The sequence below is a fragment of the Catharus ustulatus genome, chromosome 1, assembly GCF_009819885.2.
Source record: "Catharus ustulatus isolate bCatUst1 chromosome 1, bCatUst1.pri.v2, whole genome shotgun sequence".
Classification (NCBI taxonomy): Eukaryota; Metazoa; Chordata; class Aves; order Passeriformes; family Turdidae; genus Catharus; species Catharus ustulatus.
Genome location: NC_046221.1, coordinates 86,064,401 through 86,085,897, shown reverse-complemented (window position 1 = coordinate 86,085,897; position 21,497 = coordinate 86,064,401). Strand labels below are relative to the sequence as shown.

General features: G+C 39.7%; 1 protein-coding gene across 1 annotated transcript in view; it reads right to left on the bottom strand.

The window, feature by feature from the left end:
* CTNND2 (catenin delta 2) overlaps positions 1-21,497 on the bottom strand; it is a 667,983-nt gene that overhangs the window by 167,499 nt on the left and 478,987 nt on the right. Inside the window, 1 exon segment of the mRNA XM_033064576.2 lies at positions 5,084-5,216. Coding sequence (XP_032920467.1) covers positions 5,084-5,216 — 133 coding nt within the window.

Genomic DNA, 21,497 nt, shown 5'->3' with positions numbered 1-21,497 from the left:
GATACTATGTTGAAGGGGTGCTGGGCACAGTCTAAAGAACTCACACAAGATGTAGAAACACCTTTAGTTTAACAACAAAATGAATGTGAATTATGGGCTTCAGTGAGTTGGGAAAAAAGACGATTTCAGTGTGCAGTCATTTAGTTTGTAGAACTCCATGTGACAGTGTCTGGACTGATATTTTTCTTCTGAAAGGAGTTTATGGAAATGCTCTCCAAGATAAAGAGGACACTGTCCAATTCAGCAGTATTTATTAAGGATGCAAGGGAAGGCTTCAGGCAGAACAGTTCAGCAATTGCACTTCTTTTTTCTGGCATCTTTGAATTATTTTCCTGCGACGAGATTCTCAAGTGTTGTGACTCTGCTGGCAAAAATTAATTTCCTAGCTTGAGGAAGGGAATCATTGGTGCCAAAACCCCTGAGTGACCTGTTACACCTTTGCAGCTGATGGCAGGCTGCCATTTTCCATGAGAGTAAAATGGTGTTGGCATGTGAAACTGTACAACTCAATCCCTTTATATGGTGACCTCATACAAAGCAGGAAAATGTCATTATAGGAAGAAAAAAATGCTGTGGAAAAATGAATCCTGTGTTTAATAGAATGTCCTCTTTTGAAGAAATGTTCTCTGCAGAGTATTTTAAAATGCTTCTCCTTTCCTATATCCCTGTCTGTTCCTTCTTGGCATCCAGGAGCAGCTACTCTGGCTCTGCTCACAATCTCACCATTGTTGGTGTAAGAGCCTCTCCTGAGGAGAAAAATGCCATCTGAAAGGGTCTTCTTGTGCTATTCTGCCTGATAGGCTTTTCATTTGCCTTCAAATATCTGATCAAAACTTTTTCCCTCCTTCCCTTTTGCCTTTTAGTTCCATTCTTCACTGTCAGCCATGGAAGAATAATTTATGTAAGAACTTACTGAAGTATTCTGAGAATCTGAATTTTGGAATTATTTTGCCTAACTGTAATAGGCTGCCTGGTAATTTTTACAATCTTTAGACTTCTGTTCACTATGTCTCCTTCTACATATGTGACACCTTCAGTGACGATTGGTCACTATTCAAAAGGAGATGAAAAATCTAACTATCAAAAATTAGCAAATATAATCCAATTTCTTCAACTCCATTCTAAAGTCGTCTGCACCACATAAGCACCCAGCACAAGGAATAAAGGCAGAGAATGAGAAGTACTACTGAGAGAATGTATAGCACCTGCATTACAGTCAGCAAGACTCAAGGAGACTCAGGAGTAGCATTGTGAGGAACTTTCAGATTAGAGCAGCAATTACAATGGTACTTTGAAATAAAGACTTGAACTGAATAGTTTTGAGCAGCATAGAAGTGGCAGCGCCTGCAAGAAGTAACATCACCATCTTTATCAATGGTCAATGCTTATTATTGCATTTACCTATTGATGTTTTGCTTGAAGGGGAAAATTACAAATTCTTCCAGAAATAAAAAACCCAATTCACTACAGAAGTCAGGTTTATTCTGTGAGAAAGGAAATTACTTCTCATAACCTTAGCATCCAGCCTGGGACATCTTCATGTAAAGAGTTACCAACTTAGTTTGAAGTACTTTAAGATAGAAAAGGGGATTTGCAGACCTCATTGGTACATAAGACTGAGCAGGACACTTACACTGATGCAGCAATAAAAGAACATTTCCAGTGACATCACCAAATTCGTAAGTATACCTGTGATCAATGTGCTCTAGAAATAACATCTAACATAAAGAACATGGTCATGAAGGGGAAAATAGCTCTCATTTCCCAAGCCGTGCATCCAACATTTGTGATTGAGCATCTTTTTCTCAGTTGTTTTCTGGAAAGCATTTCCACTTCCTCTTCTTGAGGGGGGAGGTGGTACAGAGGAAGCAAGGGATAAGTGTTCCACACTTCAGCCACAGAAGTTGAAATATTTTAGAAAATAAAAACATAATGGTAAAACCATAAAAGATGCTAGTAATCTCATAAATGCATAGAGTCACAGTTGCTATTTTCTATTTCTGTCTAAATTTTAGATGACACTCTCCCACAAACGGAATATAAGGCAGACCTTTGTCCTACCAAGTACATGAGGAGAAATTGTATACATATCCCATTAATTACTGAGAGTAGGACATATAGTCTGCCACTATACAAAACCAAAACTGGAAGACTGAAAGAATGTTTAGAATCAAAGGACAGATCGTTAATAATTTTTTGGGTAGGTGATACAGTGTAAATCACACTGAAAAGAATAATTTAAAACGTATTTCAGAACAGTTATTTCCAGAAACTCTGGATAAAATAGCCATTAATTGCAGTGTGAGAATTTGATGCTCAGTAGTGACAAAGGTAAGAGAATTTTTTTTCCCAGTCAGATAACTCCAGATTTGAAACTTTAACAACTGCATTACATTTCAAATTCAATACAATCAGGTAAATAAAATAAATTGTTGCATAATATTATTCTTTCTGTGCATGCATGTTCAAGTGTACATTAAAGTGTGAATTCCATTTGCTTTTTCCTCAGTGCCTGTTAGGCACACAAAATAGCAGCAGTATTCTTTACTTACACATATCTTTTTGACCTTTCTCTAGGATTTGAAAGACCACCAAGACGGTTTCTTATCTTTAGCCGAAGTCCTTTGCTATATTAAAGCTACGTATTTCATCAAAGAGCAGTTTTCTCTGTTTCAAAATAATTTTTTGGAATTTTTTTTTGCTCTGTAATCTCAATAAGAGATTGTAAGGAAAATATGCTGTATCCTGGTGCTTTTTTCTGTGTGTCAGAGATGGCAGGATTCCCTGCAACAGGAGGGAATGTGCAGCAGGACTGGAATGCTGCTATCATGAAGAAGGAATTAGATATTAAATGTGGTCATTCTCAGACAGAGGAGAACTGGCCACAACACACAACAACAACACAAATACTTTGCAGAAAAGAGAATTTTGGTACCAGTTTCTATTATTTAGGTTTTAGTTCAACTCATGACTCAGACACATCCTTAACAGCTATCATGGAAGTTGTCCCAGGCAGGTGCAACAGGACTGCTCGAGTTCCTCTGGCATAGGATTATACCTAGGAAGAATCTGAGATATCTGTTGTGATACCTCCTTTAGGATATCTCCTACAGGATTCTGAACTCTCACACAAAAGGTTCCTTGAGAAACTGTGATTTGGTGGAAGGTCAAACAGTCCTTAGGCACACTACTGAGCCATTTGGGTAGACCCTGATCCCAACAAGCAAACAGAGGAACTGTTTCAAGTGCTCTGCTGAGGCATGACCAAAACACAACAGGACTTACTAAATAATAGAGATTGGTACATAGATAGATACAGAGATAAGATAGTTTGATAATGTTGGGTCCTTTAGGCTGAAAAGTTTCACAAAGCACTAGGAAAGGATACGTCTCATTATTTTGTCATCTTATAAAAATCCAAAGTACCAGAAGTTTGAAAGCATACTCTTAGATGAACTGTTTTAAGGAAGGTATTTTGGTTTGTTTCCATAGCAGTTACACATATGTTATGTATTACAGTGAAGAGTACATAAAAGTCCTGAATAATAACAAATGAAATGGGGGATTCCTTGTTTTATCTGTTATTCTTTCTCACAGAAGAAGCTCAGAAAGCTGCCTAGTACTCTACTGTTTTATTTACCTACCTTCACCCTTCCAGCTCATGAGCCTGAAGCTTACAAGGGCTGATGTCCAAAGGTTGCTGGGATGGGTGAGATCAATGATGATCAGACACCTTTTTTCCTAAATGGTTAGCAACAGAAATTAAACCTTCTTCCTCCCTCAAATGGGACAGCTACTTGAGGGGTCTCAATCTATGGCTAACAGGAGGCAGCAGAGATTGTGCAATGAGTAAATTGCTGTAATAATTTAAGTGCCTTTCTCAGAGATTTATCAATTCTTTTACTGAAAAACTAATTTCTGAATAAGGATGAGAAAGTACAGAGAGAGCGTGCAGTTGAAATTTTCAGTGATATGTGTACCAGAGTTCTCTTTTCCAGTGCACAAATATTCCTCACTTTAACATTGATGTATTTTTTTTAATTACTATTTCTAAGGTGTTTAAGGTGATGCATGCAACCAATACAGTTCTGCCAAAGCCAGCAGACCACATGCTTATTCACTAAGGAATTTCCTGAGCATCAAGAAGCCTGGAAGGAAAGGTTTTATCGTGGGATAGATCCACGGAGTGGTTTGTGCTGAGGGTGAAGGAGATGAAGCACTGGCAAGCCAGCATCACTGCACAGTTCTGACAAATAGGCAATAGTAGATCTTGATCTCTGTTTACCTTTACATGCCAGGGTAAAAGGTGCCAGTACGGCACAGATTTATGTGCACACCACATGCCCCTGATTAGCAGTGTCTCTGAGAGGGCCAGGGGAAGCAGCTGGGGCTGGTAACAGCTTCACTCATTCAATTTTAATTGACTGCTGTGTGTTTGTCAGATCCCTCAGAGTTGCCTTCCTTCTGTTTAACTTGTGCCAAAAGCTGTGCCGGTCCCATTAACCACAGGGAACAAACAAGAAAGAAGTACCTGTCTGCTCCAGGTACAGAACAAGCTCTATATTGATGTCTGAATTACATTTTAGATACAATCTGCACTGAATTTCAAGATCATAGACCAATGAGCACCATTCAAGCTGCAAACCCAGCAAAATCAAACCTATTTACACAATTATGCATTAAAGGATGTTTTGACTTAGAACTTTTTTGCTTAATTTTCATATTCCGTGTTTGTATTTAGTGTCTAAATGCCTCTTGGACAGCCCTAAGGAAATGCCCATATGTTCCAGCAAGATCAAGACTACACCACTAACTGATTACTGAACAACTATGACACAATGTTTAGATGGTATGCAATCAATCACACTATTCCAAAGAAAATGAAATTATGAGTTACAACAGTATTTTATGCATTTCTTACATTTTGTAACAGTAACAAATTACTTAAGTGACAGCTTTAGAAAAATGAGTCCAGGCATATATCCATGATGTCTCCTTTGAGTTTTCTAAAGCACACATAAATAATTGTTAATGATAAATAGCAGACAACAACACTGCTGGAAAAAGGGTTTATAAATCTTACCTCTGCTTTTATTTTATTGTCTCCGAAACAGAGGTGTTGTAAGTAGGCTGCAGCATTCGACTGAACTGAGGGAAATTGATGCTGTAACATCTGTATAACTTCTGGAAGCTCTGGATCCCGCCATCCAAACTCTCTGTGAAAGAGCAAATACAAAAGATTAATCAAAAATTCTGCTATTAGTGGGTAAATGTGCCAAAAGTTAGGTCAACAAAGAAGATAGAAATGTCTAAATAAAATATTTTTTCTCCCATTATTATCAAATCCAACACTAAAATCCAACATGAAGCTATTTTTAATTTTAAACTGTACTTTTCTGGAAAAAGAATTATACTAATTTTGTGGAATTAGTTGATAAAGTTTCCTAACTGAAAAGGCTATATGAAATCTTAATATAAGAAAGAAAACACATGCTCATATCACCACAAATGGTTTGCTATAAAATGCTAATTTGTCCCTTTTACTTATTGCTATCTCTGTGCAATACCAATCACTATCATATATAGAAAACAATGACCAATTTTGTCTTTTGTTTGGTTTTTTTTTCAGATACAGTCAATGCAAAACTCTTAACATTTCTGGCCCTACTTGAGCACTCCAGTCTTTGCACTTTACCTTAATCCTACAAAATATGAAACACCATCAGCATCACATAAAAGAACTGAATCCAAGCATGCTGAACAAGTCCCAGTACATCTTATGCAGCTTCCAGACCTGAACTTAAAGTCAATCTGCCACTTCAGGTGAATTTTTCCACTCTGGGTTTACAGGCAAAATCATTCATGGAAATGGCTTTGGACTTTGTGTCCCTAAAACCAGAGATAGATGCAGCCTCTCTGCATGATATACTTAGTTATCACATGCCCCTTCCCCAAGAGCTTATTTTTTGTGCCATATAAATATTTTGACCATCTAGTGCCATATGTTTAAGTTAAAAGAAGGAAATTAGGAAAAAGAGGTAACTTTCAAAAGACTTCTCTGTTGCAGTTACCATGGTCATCTGGGACTTCATTGACAAAAAAACCCTGGTAGACTTGTTGAAGAGTCCAGCTATAATATCTGGACAAAATAATCCTGATCACCAGTCTCCTTCCTAAAATATGGGGATTTTTCTGCACTGAGGCCAAGGGGCATTCACAGTGACTCTCCAATCTGTCCCAAGCACACTTTAAATATAACAATTCTCCATGACATTGCAGAGAAGGAAGACTCATTTTACAGTAAAAATGAATTGCTACAGAACAGAGGGATTGTCTGTTCTCTTTTCATTTGTGACGTTTGCCAGATTGAGAGTTGTCATTACAGTTGTATCTTTATGTAGATTCAGAATATGAATATAAGATGTTATAAAACCACTCAGAATTTCATTGGTTATTTCTTTTCTGACAAAACATAAGTTAACTTATGAATATTAGAATTCACATTAAACATTTAATACAAAGAAACCATAAAGATTAAGTAATAAATCACATGAATTTTTAGATGCTATAGACTGTTGGAAATCTCTGCAAGAGACATCTGCATAGGTTCAAAAAGATTTTAACATTAATATTTCGAAAAATCAGAGAACATTGTAAAAGGTATCAGGGAAGGCTACAAACTTCAGTAGCGAAAGATTGTGAATATCACATTTTAGCTTACCATGACTCTGTTAACAGGTGAAAAATAAGGGATTCACTGGTTAAGTGCACTTTTATTATGTTTAAATTGCTAGAGATCATAGAAACAATGTTATCTGACAGGGTAGCTTCCTCTTACCTCTACTCTCTTTCAATTAACAGTGTTAACACTTCCTAAGAGGTTCTTCAAAACTATTAGATCTGCATTCTGTAGAAATGGCTCTAAACAAATCAAAGACATCTTCCAGATTTTTTGTTTAAATAAAAATAAGAACCTAAAGCAAAATCCAATAACCTTACTGACAACAAATTAATTATCCTACTTCTACTTCTGATTTATTCTCATTTTCAGTCCTAGATGCCAAGTGCAGGTGTGAGTATTTTGGAGTTCATACAAAATACGAGAAGAAAACAGCTCGAATGACAAGAGAACAAGGAGGAACATTTGAAATGAGTTATTTTACACCAAATAACTACATGTTGAAGTGTGGGAATGTCTACTGACAAATTTTCTCCAAAAGGAAATTTCCTCTTTCCCAACATGTGTATTACTTAATCCAACCAAGAAACAAACCAACCAAACCCCACTAAACAAAAGGCCCATTATGTGCAGTAGTATATTATGGACTCTAACCATCAGCTCAGGATTTTCTTCCTCATGTCCTGGAACACAGAACAGAACAGGCAATGAGGGGGCAAAAGGAAAAAGGTCCCTTCATCAAAGGAACAGTGATAGTAAATTCACAAAGACAAGCTGCACTGAGTATAAGCCGCATCTCTGGGTATTGGCAAATATTTCGTTCTTTGTCCATAAATAAGCCGCACCTGAATATAAGCCGCTCTGCGGTTCGCAGCGAGGACCCGCGTGCAACAAAGTTGCCAAATACTAACAGAACCGCGGCATGGCGGGGGGTTTACTGGCTCAACTAAGGCTGTGCAGGCTCGGCCCGCTAGGGGCTGCTGATGGGGCCAGGTGGCCCAGCTCAGTGGTGCTGCTCAGGGCTGGCCGCCGCCTCTGGGTTCACTCGCCCCGGTCCCGCTCCCGCCGCGGCGCCGGCCGGGCACGGAGCACCCCCTGCTCCCGCCACGGCGGTGGAGGGCGGGGGCAGAGCACGCCTTCCCCCCACCCCGAGCTGCGGCAATGGCTGCGTGTGCTCCCCCCGTCTCTCCCCCAGGCTGCGGCAGAGGAGGGAAGGAGAGAGCTCTCCTGCCTCTCTCCCCGCCCCCCGTGCTGCCTGCAGGGAGCCAGGGCAACAGAGTAACACTTTGAAACAATCGCGAAATGCCGGCTTTTACTGGCAGGTGCTTGGCTCGGCACCCTGGCTGGCACGTCTGGGGTTGCAAATGTCAGAAAATTATTCACATATTAGCCGCCCCCGAGTATTAGCCGCACTTCCGGGTTTCCACCAAAATTTTTGTCAAATTGCTGAGGCTTGTATTCATGAAATTACTGTAATTGTTCTGAGAAACCTGCAGTCTGTACATGGTACTTTGGTATAAAGACAAGGCTCTCCCTACTTTTACCCTCTGGTCTCCCAAAAAAGCCAGCATATGAGTGAGGTATGAATACTTGTTATAAGTGGATGTGGGCACATTGCATGTAAGCAGAAAACCAATTCAGAAAAGAAACCCTTAGTACTGAATACTGAGTTGTTATGTGACCAGTTTTTGGAGAGATAATGAACAAAGCAGGAAAAAAAGTTTAAAAATTTAGCCCTAGTATGCACCATCATTTTAAGCAGATGGTCTCTAAGACGATTGTATTTTTAGTAGTTTCTAAATGAAATACAGTAGCAACATAAAACAAACAAAAACTTCTGTCAACAGTTAGGGCTGCCTGAATAATTGTGATAATTTTAGCAGCCTTCAGGGCAGGAAAGAGTAGTTTCTAGAGGTTTAAAATTTTCATTTGTTTCATATAAGTGTTTTATAGGTGGAAAAAACTGAGAATGAGAAAGCATTTTTTTGAGAGCAGCAAGTCTGCAACTCTATAAACATTTATTTTAAACATTTAAATATGGATTTATTTTTTTTATTTTTAATTTAGCTTAATTGTGAGAAGTTGGAAAGGCTACTTAATGAAGTCATCTGGCAGAGGTCTGGAGAAGGAAGGAGGACTGGTATTCATTCCTTAGAGACATAGGCACAAAATGTATGTGGAACAATTTGCATAGGTGTGGAGGAACATCCAGGCCATGCCTCCAAGCATACATGCCTAAATGACAAAAAAAGATGTATTTAAATAGAGAGTCAAACAAAAAGTAACAACTAGTAGGAGAAAATTGGAATTAAGTGATTTTTCACTCCCTACCAATAAAAAGTAGTATGGTCAGTATTCCACAGAGGTAAGATTAAAGGAAAGGGTTAATGAAAATCCTATCTACCTTGATTGCTGTGAAACATCTTATATTGTGCCACATGCAAATTGTCAAAACTAACATTTAGTAAAATTGTAAAGTAGAAATAAGCAGAATTTGACATCGGAGTGAACATCCTAAACAAACATTATTTAAGCCTGTGTCCCTTATTAAAACATTACCATGCTTACAAAATCTGAGTGAGGCAATCCACACAGATGGTGAAACAAGCTGGAAGGCAGGAGTAAACATGAGGAGGTGCATGGCATTTTGCTAACAAAGTATCTGTGAGAAGAGTAAGGTAGTACCTGTACATGCAAGATTTTTCACTAATCTGCCACTCGCCTATGATTTCCTTGGAATAAGAACACTAATCCATTTAGGTCAGCCAAAGGCTTCTGGTGACAGTGTGAGCTTTTCCACAGGAGAATCCCAGCTGTGTGAGAACTTAACAGTTTGTCTGGAAAGGAGCGTTTGCAGTGAACTCAAAATATTTTGGCAGGTTGTAAAAATGCATTCTTTTTAGGTAGTATCCTCATCTGAGGAGACTGACTAGAACACACCAAGGTATACCAACCTTCTTTCTTTGATGGAAACTACGCTCTAGGGTTGCAAGATTGATCTAATTTTGAATCCTGCAGAAGGTTTTATCTTAAAGTGGTGATTAAGGCAGATGTTCCATGGATTACACCAGACTACTGATCCAGGAGTGGAAGAGGACCCAAAGGGGAACACTAAGCTCTGTGTAAACTGGCAATATAAATGCCTAGAGTTATCACAAAAAGCTGCATCTTATTATGAATAGCTGAAGAGAATCAACAAGGAGTTCTACGTGAGACACAACAACTCTGGCATAGTAGCAGGAGCACCTAGAAATCCAGGCTGACGTGGGTCCTGCAAGTAATGCACTGAGAACAGGTTCACCTCCTGCTATCATATTGAATACATGTGCCAGAGTGTAAAAGAGATGTAAACTTAAAAGAGACTGTGTAATACAGCTGAGTGCATTGGCTCTGTGGGTTCACTTAGAGGTGCTGCTGAACACAGAGGATGTACTGCATCCGAATATTTGCTTTAATTACGCCAGATTTTCTACTTCAGCTACTGAAAGTGCTAATAGTACACAGAAAAGCAAAACCAAAAATCCTGTTACAAATACATGTGCACTGATTAAAAAAAGGCTACTAAATGAGTTTTTTTAGAAAAACAGGTCTCCAGCTGGTAACTAAGGACACTGATAGCTTCTACAAAGGATTGGAAGAGCAGGTGTGATGGCTCTGTCTACTCTCCAGCCATTGGTCACAGTGAATCTCATGAGAGATTCAGATTTACATTATTAGAGCAGAACATTCACATCTGATCAGGCAGTTGGCACAGGCAAGCACTGACACCCAGAGCTATTCCTGTCTCTGCAGCATTCCCCAAAGGCACTGCTGTGAAGACGCCCGCTATGAAGAACCATATGCTTGACAAAGACTGAACTACCACCAAGCCTTTATCGAAGAAAGAGAAGGCACAACATTTTATTACAAGAGTGTTCAAACCAAACTCGTCTGTGTGTTCCTGGCTGTCTTAATATGCATGTGAAACAGTCTTCAACTGGTGAAGGAAAGGTTTCATATATGAAGTGGTATTCAAAGGCAAAGGCAATTTAATCCAAGCTAAGGGTATTTCCTCAATTTTTGCCTCATATACATTGTGGCATTGCTAATTCCAGTCTAAAAGACTTTTTGCTGAATTTATGCCTACAGACATAGTCCCTTCTGTTTGCTTCCTCCCTCGATTCAATAAATAAAGTCTGAAAATTTCTTTTCCCTCGTTTCAGAAAGGTGAGCTGTGAAAATGGTTTTCTGGTAGTAGTAAAAGAAAACAAACTACATGTAGCTCAAACAGAAAGAGAACTAATCAGAAGCCAAGAGAAGATCAAAGAACTAGCTCCTGTGTTTAAAGGGAGAAATTAACTCATATTAAAATATTTGGAAGGCAATATACCAATACTGCAAGAATCCTTCTTTAAGGACTTTTCTTGGTACATTTGAAAAAAGCAAAGGTAAGATGTTAAATGCAACTAGAAAAAGAAGTCAAGACTACTTAAACATAATCCACAGAAAAGGAATGTGATATAAAGAGGAAGGAGCCATCTAACAGCTCATTTCCTTATTTTATTTCTGTGGTTCTCTGACAGTCGGTCAAACACAAGAGAACACAGATATATAACAATTTATTGTGAGTTAAATTTGAAATGCTTCCTTGAAGTACTTTCTCTTTTCCAAACATGCATGTACATACATATGCAGAGATTGCCAGCCCCTCTGAATGATCTGCTACAGTTTAAGAGGAGCCAAAACTACTATATTTTCTTTGAAAATGGAACATATGAATACTGGGTGACTTCAGCACACAGTTTTAGGAAATAAAATAGATATATCAATCTCTGTTCCTCTCATCTAGGAAAACCCTCAAAACCCTTCAGCATACTCCCTTCTCCAGTCAAACTTGGCCAAAGGAGTGTACAATAACAAGCAATTGATCATCATCCCCAGACCCACGGTGACACAAACAACACATAACCAACCACAAGATGTAGTAATAGCCTGCTTAGGCACAATGCAAACCCCTTAGGACAGAAAGGAACCCTTATCAGTAGACAGCTCCCCACACTTCTCTTTTTGTCCTTTCAAATTAGATAAGCCAAACCTCACTGGAAAAGTAAGGAACAAAATAATCTGACATAGTTTAGTCTAAATTTGGAAGCACCAGAAGGACAGAGAAAAGGCACTGAAGATGTATCTTCTATGAATAAAAATGTCAAATTCTTATGAAACAAAGAAATATGTTATTGTTTATTCCAACCTGAAAACTGTGGCCTGTGTGGGGTGCTCACTGAGGCTGATCACAGGTAATCCATCATTACACAGAATAAATGTGAACGTCTCACCAAACCTGTGACTCTGGAATCTTGCAAGTCTTCACCATTTTTTTCTTCCTCTAAGAATTCTTTACACTTTATGAAGAGTTGCTCTTGTTAGAGCTTTTCAAATTTAACATGACTGCATGTAAAACAGGTGTAAAAGTATCTGGCACTCCTGCCAAAAACTTGGATGTTGCTGTTGGGTTATGACACTTTCTTTCATTTATGCTTTCATGTGGCCTAAACTAAAACTGCCATGTGGTAGTGCTTACATAGATTCAGCACAATGTGGCTTTCACAATGTATGTGTGTCTGCTAATGAGCTACAGAGAAGGATGTGATACACCAGATGCACACGTTTCTTGTTCAGCTCTGCCAAGCAGCAATGGAGATGCTCAGCATGTCCCAGGTCTTTAACACAACCATAAACCCGGGGTCTCAGGGTTAATCCAGTACTTCAAAAAATTACATCTAGAATACAGCAAAGGGCTAAAACTGACTTGTACAATGGCAAATACACCTTCCCACAGTTCTGCCTTTGTACACTTTACATCTTCTCTGATAAGGCATCACTCTTCTGTTATTTAGATTTTAGAATTTAAAAAAACCCTAAGAGGTGAGCATGTGAAGAGGCAAAATGCAAACTACTTCAATGTAACAAAAACAGCCTGAGGCTGAACCATCTTTAGATTTTCTGAACATTTCATTTAAGAGGAAAAGATTTTAAAGATGATTCAGCTGAGTAAAGATTATCTAATGACACTGGACCATGTGTTACTATTTACAGCTCCAAGTTACTGCCTTCAATACAACATGATTATATTCAGAGGTATGAGTATTATCTACTCAAAGTTACCCTTATTTCATTTACAAATGTATTTTCATATGAAAATATTTTTAAGAACCTTTATGAACTATTTTTCACTCTATATTGGTACTGATAATTCTCACACCCTGTGAGGGAGCTTGTATTTCTTATTCTTATGAAAACAGTTGCCTGTTAAAAAAACCCAAACTAAACCAAAAAGTTGCCTGTGAGGTAACCACACCCTCAGTATCTTGTACAATGTTATCTTTCCTCTACACTGTGCGTTTGGAGCAGGGACTTCGGTGCTTTAGACTATCTCTTACTTTGCCATTTGTATTACTTGGTTTGTTTTGTTTGTTTGTTTTAGTTAGAAAGTGATATTTGTCTTTTGGGCTGTTGAGCTGAAAGTCTTGAAAAACTTGTTTTATCTGTTCCTCTGAATGTATTTGAATATACAGCCTCTGCAAGTAAGAGGCAAATTAGCTAAAGCTATCAAGATGTCTTTAAGCTGCCTAATTTATCTTCTTTTTCCTTGTGATGCATAACATTTTTTTGACCTCCTACTACAAAAGGGTCTTACAGTAGCTTAATACATTGCAGCTGTGAAAATATGCCAAGTTAACCCTTCCCTGAGAGACCAGCTTACACTTGGCCTCCCTCCATCTACACAAGTTCATACTTCACAGGGCAGATTTCATATTATTCACTGGCAGCACTGCTGTTACAGATGCAGATATGTTTTCTTCATAGATCAGAAAGGTGGAAGCATAGGCAGAAGATTAGAACAGTACACAGACCTAAGGGATTCCAGCCTTGACTCTGTCATTGACTTACACTGTCAGACAGAATTATTTACTTTAATGCCTTTCTCTGAGGTTTGAGAGGTTTTCCACCTCCCGAGACCCATAAATCAAAGTTGTCTCCTTTTCTAGAACTACTCTTCTCACTCAGAGGCTCCTAAGCCTTTCTGTATTTCAACAACAGCAGAAAAAAAGGTTTTTGAGATTCTGCTCCTATACAGCCATATAGAAACACATCCTTTCTAAAGAACAAACGTTACTCCACGAACCCCTGATTTCCCCAGGAAAATGGGAGAAGCATTTTAGAGAGGAAGATATTTTATTTCCCTACATGTATGATAACACTTAAACATTGAAGCTATAAAAAATATATATGAAAAAAAAGCAGCAGGAGCACTTAACATCACCCTAACAGCACCAATGTTAATGATTTAAACCATACTCATCTGCAGGAGAGGAAGCTGGCACACACAATATTCCCTGTAAGGCTCAAAGCATCCACACGGTTTTTTGAAATAACCAGAACCACAAATAAGTTCCCAAAAGGTTTTGAGGCATTCCACCTCTCTCCAGTCAAAGCTTTTCAATGTTGTGCTATTAAGCAGAATGAGTTTCACAATAAGGGACATGACAACACATGGTTTGTTTCTCCCTGCTGCTCTCTTTGTCTGATCAAGCTTCTGGCTCCAGATCTCAAGTTTGACGGCAGTGACGGGAAAACTGCTTCTACCCTTTTCCAGCAGGGGTGACAAAGTCAAGCTTTTTAAGGTTTAGCAAATCAAGAAACAACGAAACTGAGTGTTTCACTCATGTTCGCCAATGTAAAGCTTGGACATATCACTGCCTGGGTAACCTGGAGACTGCCACAGCAAAGTGACCACCAGCACTAGAAACCAAATGTTTTCTATATGTGCAAATAGCAGAAAATAGGAAATTCCAACAAAGCATACCGTTTAGCACAAGCTGCAGAAATACTTTTTACAGCTGGAGTGGGGTGCCAGGAAAAGGTGTTAATCTAAACTAACAGAAAGTCTTAATCCTAGATATGTTGTTATCTCAGTCCTTAATGATTACTCCACTGACTGCACTATTGCCTTGTTTTCTTGCTGCACAGCAGAAATCCATACCATTCTCATCCCCACACATCCATACCAGGCATCATTCTTATCTATTCAACACTTTCTAGCACTCTGTCTTCCTGAGCACAGCAAACTCTTCATAATAGGCATTAATTTGATGCATAATAATGAATATTGAACAGTAAAACTTAACAGTGACTCAAGACATTTATAAAAACAATAAAAATTGGTAAGTCCAGAATTTGTCCTGAAACACCCACTCTGGAAAGACAAGAAAAAAGCTTACATAAATTTCTGATACTGAATTTTAAAAAAGAGTAACAACAAAGAGTACTCATTTTCTTTTCTTACAACTGGACTCCTATTCAGCCTTTTGGGAAAATTGAGGAACTAATTCTGTTCACTAAAGTTGCAAGCTGTACAATACTATAAATTGCACCTGAAATTGATCTTCTTGTCAAAGGGAAATACAGACTGCCTTTATTTCAGTTTTCATTAAGCATGGAAAAACTGATCTCCTGCATGCCAGCTTGATGTACCTCGATGTACAACCACCAAAACAATGCAATAATGCAAGACACACTTGACCCTCACGAGACAGAAAGTTCATAGAGTCAGTAACAGGAGATAAAAATTGTTGCAAAATTGCTCAAATAAAAGCTGTTGGATGGAAGAAAAAATATCCAACAGCAAAAAGCAGTGATACTCAAATACTATTGCTACTTTCCCATCACAAGCTCTTCATCTTCTTCAAAACTTTGTAGAAATTCTAGGGAACTCTCCTAATGCAGTACATAGATACCATCATCTTCATGCTAGAGCTGGGAAAAGAGAGACAGTGTTTACATGACTCTCTGATACAGGGGGAAAAAAACTGTCAAAAGTTAAAAGGGCTGCTGTTAAATCTTCAGTCCTGCTTTTCAGCTCTTGGAACCCAGAGAGACTGATTCATTGTTGGCTGACTGCAAAAGGTTTTCAGGTATATAAAAAATGCAGAGAATCTGGAGAGCACTTCAGGGGAGTGCAGAGCAAGAAGAGACCTCTGGGCTACCAAAGCCAACCTCTGACTGCTTTGACCCTCCTGCTATTTGGCATGGATGCTGCCACATGTACTGCTTAAGCTAAAGATGGTTTCTTGTAGCCATCAACTGGCTTGAATTTACAGTAATTTCACGAATACAAGCCTCAGCAATTTGACAAAAATTTTGGGGGAAAACCGGAAGTGCGGCTAATACTCAGGGGCGGCTAATATGTGAATAATTTTCTGACATTTACAACCCCAGACGTGCCAGTCAGGGCGCCGAGCCAAGCACCTGACAATAAAAGCCGGCATTTCGCAATTGTTACAGTGTTACTGTGTTGCCCTGGCTCCCTGCAGGCAGCACGGGGGGCGGGGAGAGAGGCAGAAAAGCTCTCTTTCCTCCTCTGCCGCAGCCCAGGGGAGAGACGGGGGGGGCCCCGCGCCGCCATTGCCGCGGTTTGGAGAGGAGCGGGGGGGGCCACGCCGTCATTGCCGCGGTTCGGGGAGGACGGGGGGGGGTCGCGCCGCCATTGCCGCGGTTTGGGGAGCCGACAGGGGCCCTGCGCCGCCATTGCCGCGGCCCGGGGAGGAGGGGGGGTCCGCGCTGCCATTGCCGCGGCCCGGGGAGGAGAGGGGGGGGCCGCACCGCCATTGCCGCGGTCCGGGGAGGAGGGGGGGGGGGGGGCCGCGCCATCATTGCCGCGGCCTGGGGAGGACGGGGGGGGGGGGGGCGCGCCGCCATTGCCGCGGCTCGGGGAGCCGACGGGGGCCCTGTGCCGCCATTGCCGCGGCCCGGGGAGGAGGGGGAGGGCAGCACCGTCATTGCCGCGGCCCGGGGAGCCGACGGGGGCCCTGCGCCACCATTGCCACGGCTCGGGGAGGAGGTGGGATGCTCTGCCCCCGCCCTCTGCCGCCGTGGTGGGAGCAGGGGGTGCTCCGTGCCCGGCCGGCGCCGTGGCGTGAGCGGGGCGCTCTCTCCGTGCCCGGCCGGCGCCGCGGCGGGAGCGGGGCCGGGGCGAGTGAACCCAGAGGCGGTGGCCAGCCCCGAGTGGCAGCGCCGGGCTGGGCCACCTGGCCCCGTCAGCAGCCCCTAGCGGGCCGAGCCTGCACAGCCTTAGTTGAGCCAGTAAACCCCCCGCCATGCCGCGGTTCTGTTAGTATTTGGCAACTTTGTTGCATGCGGGTCCTCGCTGTGAACAACAGAGCGGCTTATATTCAGGTGCGGCTTATTTATGGACAAAGAACGAAATATTTGCCAACACCCAGAGATGCGGCTTATACTCAGTGCGGCTTGTATTCGTGAATTTACTGTAAATCAATCTCAGATTCTGTCGATATAAACTAACAACAGTTTCAGGTTATAAATAATAGCAATAATTTAAAAGGATTTGTCACACACTCTTTCAGAGGGAGTGCTTTTTTGTTACTGGCATTCTGTTTCTGGGTGTTTAGATTTCATCCCATTCTACTCAAAGCACCAACAAACATAATATTTTTGAATATTAAGAAAATAAGGCTGTACTTCAGCAACTTTAAGGGGGAAGTAAATGGAGAAAGGATGATTTCCAGCTAGCTATCTAGCATGGTAATGTCTCTGATCTCTATTTGGGCCACAGTATAACCAAGAGAGTCTTCACAGTGCTTCAAAAGCCAGAAGAATGATGAGTCTGTCAGTAGTTAAAGTACTACCAAGTGCTTGTCAACACCAAAGAAATCCACAACCCGGAACTGACGTATCAGCAAAAAAAGCAGACCAAGAACAGTGAATCCCAGCTGAAATCAGGAAGAGTCTTACTAAAATTAATGCAAAAGCTGAATCAGAAAAAAAAAAAATTACATGGACGATATTCAGAGTTTAGGGCACAAGTAGGTTGTGTCTTTTAAATGAACCTAAAATAAACATCTTACATGTATATTTGATAGTTTTACCCAAGTAAAATCCAGCTCACAGTAAAACATCCTTAGAATGGGGAAAACTAGCTCCTCCCTTAATTGCCATCCTGTCAGGCTACAATGGGGAAGTAACTTTTCCATTCTTGAGTAAAACAATGAGGTTGTAGAACGCGCTGTACAGCACTTCTACAGAAACGTTTCCAGCTGAACTGAGAAACACTGCATGTATCTAATAAATCCACTGGAGACAATAATCATGGTACTGACTCAGGGCAATTGCCCTTATTAATGAATGACAGATACACTGCCAAGGATCTGTCATTTGGAAATCAGAATCAATATCTTAAAGAGGCCTTTGAAACTCGAATATATTAAAGGAAAATATGTGCCTCAATCTATCAAAAATCTTTCCTCAGCCAGTGGAAGTACAGCTATTGACAGAAAAAGAATGAGTTACTTGTGTTTTACTTAGTTGTTACTTGTACGGTATTTATTTCCTGGCAACATGGTCTGGGTGGGTTTTTCATCTGATATACTAAATTCCAGTGCCATGGTTTTCACTGATCCAAGAATTTAGTTGGTGAGTGACACACTGCAAAATATTTTGCCAGCAGCAAGAAGTATAGACTGTGAATCGTACCTTCCCCTTTTCACATCAGAGCTGATTTCTTTTCAGACTTTGGTAATCTTTACCTCCATATTTCATTGTTGAAACTGAAAGGACAAAACCACTCCCTCAAACTTTGAAACTTCTCTGCTCAAGTGATAGCATCAACTGCAGCTATAAAATCCTCCAAAGAGAAAAAATTACATTTTTCACAAATCCTTGATTTTTCACTTTTGGTCATGTTAGGAAAAACATGTATGATTTTGAAATTCATATTCCAAATTCCTATTGCAAAATCCAAAGACAATTTCAAACATGACAAAGTTCACTGATTTTCAGCTGTGTTGTTAGCACAAGGGAGGCTGGAAATGGGAAAAGTCTGAGATTTTTTAGGTTTGTGTCTATACTTGCTGTTCATAAGTTTTCTTCTAATGGCAAATATAAATTCACATAGGAGCTAGTGTTCTTGATATAACTTGATAAAAATGAAACTGATATCCAATTTCATTAAAACTCACTGTGGAAAAGCCATGGAACTGTTCTGCAACAGAGGATATAATATCTGGTGTTATTTATTTATTAGGGGAGAAATCACTATATAGGCTATTGAAATTATTTTTCTCTGTTTCATAAAAATATGCTCCATCTCTACGGTTTTTCATTTCAGCATAAAAGAAGATGATCATACAGTAAAGCCCTGTAGGCAACACTGCACATGAAGTTCAGAGCATACCAGACTTCAGCTTGAGATTGCACTTTTTTATCACTACTGTAATTTATACTGGAGTCTCTTTCACTCTAAAGTCAATGGAAGGCATAATATGCTCAGAGGTGGCTTAGAAAAATTTCTATATATGAATTTATATGCACAAATCAAATTACTGTATTAGATTGTCCCAGAAGCTGATACTAAAATACATTAAGGAGAATGTTCTGCAGCCTTCCTTTCACACTTGATAATGCCTGAGACATAGAGCTATTATGGGTATTTTGGGAACATGTTTGTTGAAAAACATGTCAAGGCTTTCAGTCTTTCAGATGGGGATCAAGTAATTCTACATTCTTTGGTTTTCAGGACTGTACCATGACTACACATTGCAATACTCTAAGAGATATTCAGTGGATGGTTCTGAGCATGAAAGTACTGTCCTTCCTTAAGCCATGCCAAAGACCAATGTCAGTTGGCTGACAAACACAACAATTAAAGTCAGGTATATATAAATAAAGTCTCTATCTTGATTTTCTACACAATGAGATCTAAAGCAATTTAACTTAAGTGGAGAGTGCAAGAGATTCTGATGCTATAACTGCTTTAGTATGAATTACAGATATATAACTGTCAAACTGGCAACCACATGTATTACTTGCATAATATATATTTTTAGTAGAAATGAAACTTGTTAATTAGCTACTTTTGTCCATTGCAAGTTCAGAATAGGAAAGCTAAGACAAAATTCCAGCAAAACAATTAAAGACAGATTCAGAGTACGCTCCCCATTGGCTTTGCAATATATTAATTTCTCAAGTTTTTGTATAACTGATTGTATCTTTTTTTTAAATATTTATGAGTAAATAGCAAAACTAATTAGCTGCACACTATTAAGTTAATGCACATTTATCTACAACAATTCGATTCTGACTGTGAAATAATCTTTCTAGCCCATAATTACACTCCAGCTTAATTAGCATAATTTCCGCAGCACATTCCTTAATAAAGAAGCTTACACAAGGGTTGTTCTTAAACACCAAGGATATTCTAGACAAGTAGGAAAAGGGAGACAGGCAGAGCTGCATTAAACACCTATTATGTTCCCAAGATAGTACACATAAAACAAGAGTATGAATTCAATACTATCTGTACCATCACAAGCATCTCAAGATGCTTTTGCTAAAGATAAGCAAAATACTTAAAGGATTTGAGATGTCTCTTGTCCACTTCACTAGAAGCGGCTCCACATCCTTCACAGCTCCTTCCTCCCCCATCACTGCATCTCATCCCCCTCACCAAGGGCAGACAACAGATTATTCATTTTCCCACTCCGTGTATTACTTTCCTTCAGAAACAAAACACATACAGTCTTGCATTTCTTATACTAATTTAAGCACAGGCAGTCAATTTCCACTGAAGACAGTCACTGTAGGTGAAAACACAAATCAGTCTCCAGGCTCATTCAGTCTTTGGTTTGCTAGTGAGGATTTAGCAACTGGGACTCATATGGACACCTATTTCCGTGGTACTACCATACCAAACTAGCTTTCTATGGCCAATGTGGACAAGGCTATGTGGACAATGGCACCTGAGCTTGATATTAACATTGAGTTTGGAGGAGAGGCTCTGCCTCCCTCAGCAACCCTCTGATTCAACTTGTTCTTCCGCCAAAGCCCACAATGTGCTGGGCTCTATGAGTGTATCAGATTTATATATCTGGGCTACAAAATGTAATCTCAACCATAACCCAAACAGTCACAAAGTCCCTCCTTACAGTAAAGAACTAAAACTAAAAAAACTCCAAAGAAAGAAACTTTCTTGTGTCTTCACCTGTTTCTAAATAACGTTTATCTAAAATGAAATGTTATCTGAAGTGCTCTTGGGTTCTGTGAAAGATTTTGACTAAATATATGCTGTTGGTGAGGATGTCCTTGTACTTCTCCATAGCTACAAGTGGTGAATTTCCCCTGTGAAGGATTACCATTTATTGTGTGAGATGATGAAAGACACTAAGATTATCAAAATCAGTAAGGTGATTTAAAGCCAAAGTTCTATTTTTATGTAACCTCATAAAGGATTTTAATTTAATCAGGTCTCCAAAATGCCTAAGACTCTCCTGAAAGTGTAGACTTCAGCTTTTAAATCACACAGGCACTTTTAATAACTTTACTTGCACTAATTAACTTTTTATTTTGAGGTTAGTGCTATTAGGACCAAAGGACCAAAATGATCTCTGAATACTAATCAGTCACGGACTGCTGCTGTTGCAACATAACATAGGAAGAGATGTCCTAGAAATTCAACAAAAAATCAGAGCAACGGATAAAACATGTCTTGGAGAAAAACAAATTGGCAATACCTATTTCAACTAACTGCTTTCTTAGGAATGCACACAATAGGCAAGTTCTGCCTAATTAGAATTTAAGATAAGGAAATACATCCTAAATTGGGTTCTAAAAGAATTTTTATTCAGACACATAAATGATGCATTAACTACTGTCTCGACACTACATAAAAACAGCCTGTTCAACAGGTTTCAAAAGCGCATGGAAAACTGAAGTTGCCCCGCGAAGCTGTTCCGCTGTCCGGTCTCAGAAATGATACAATCCAATA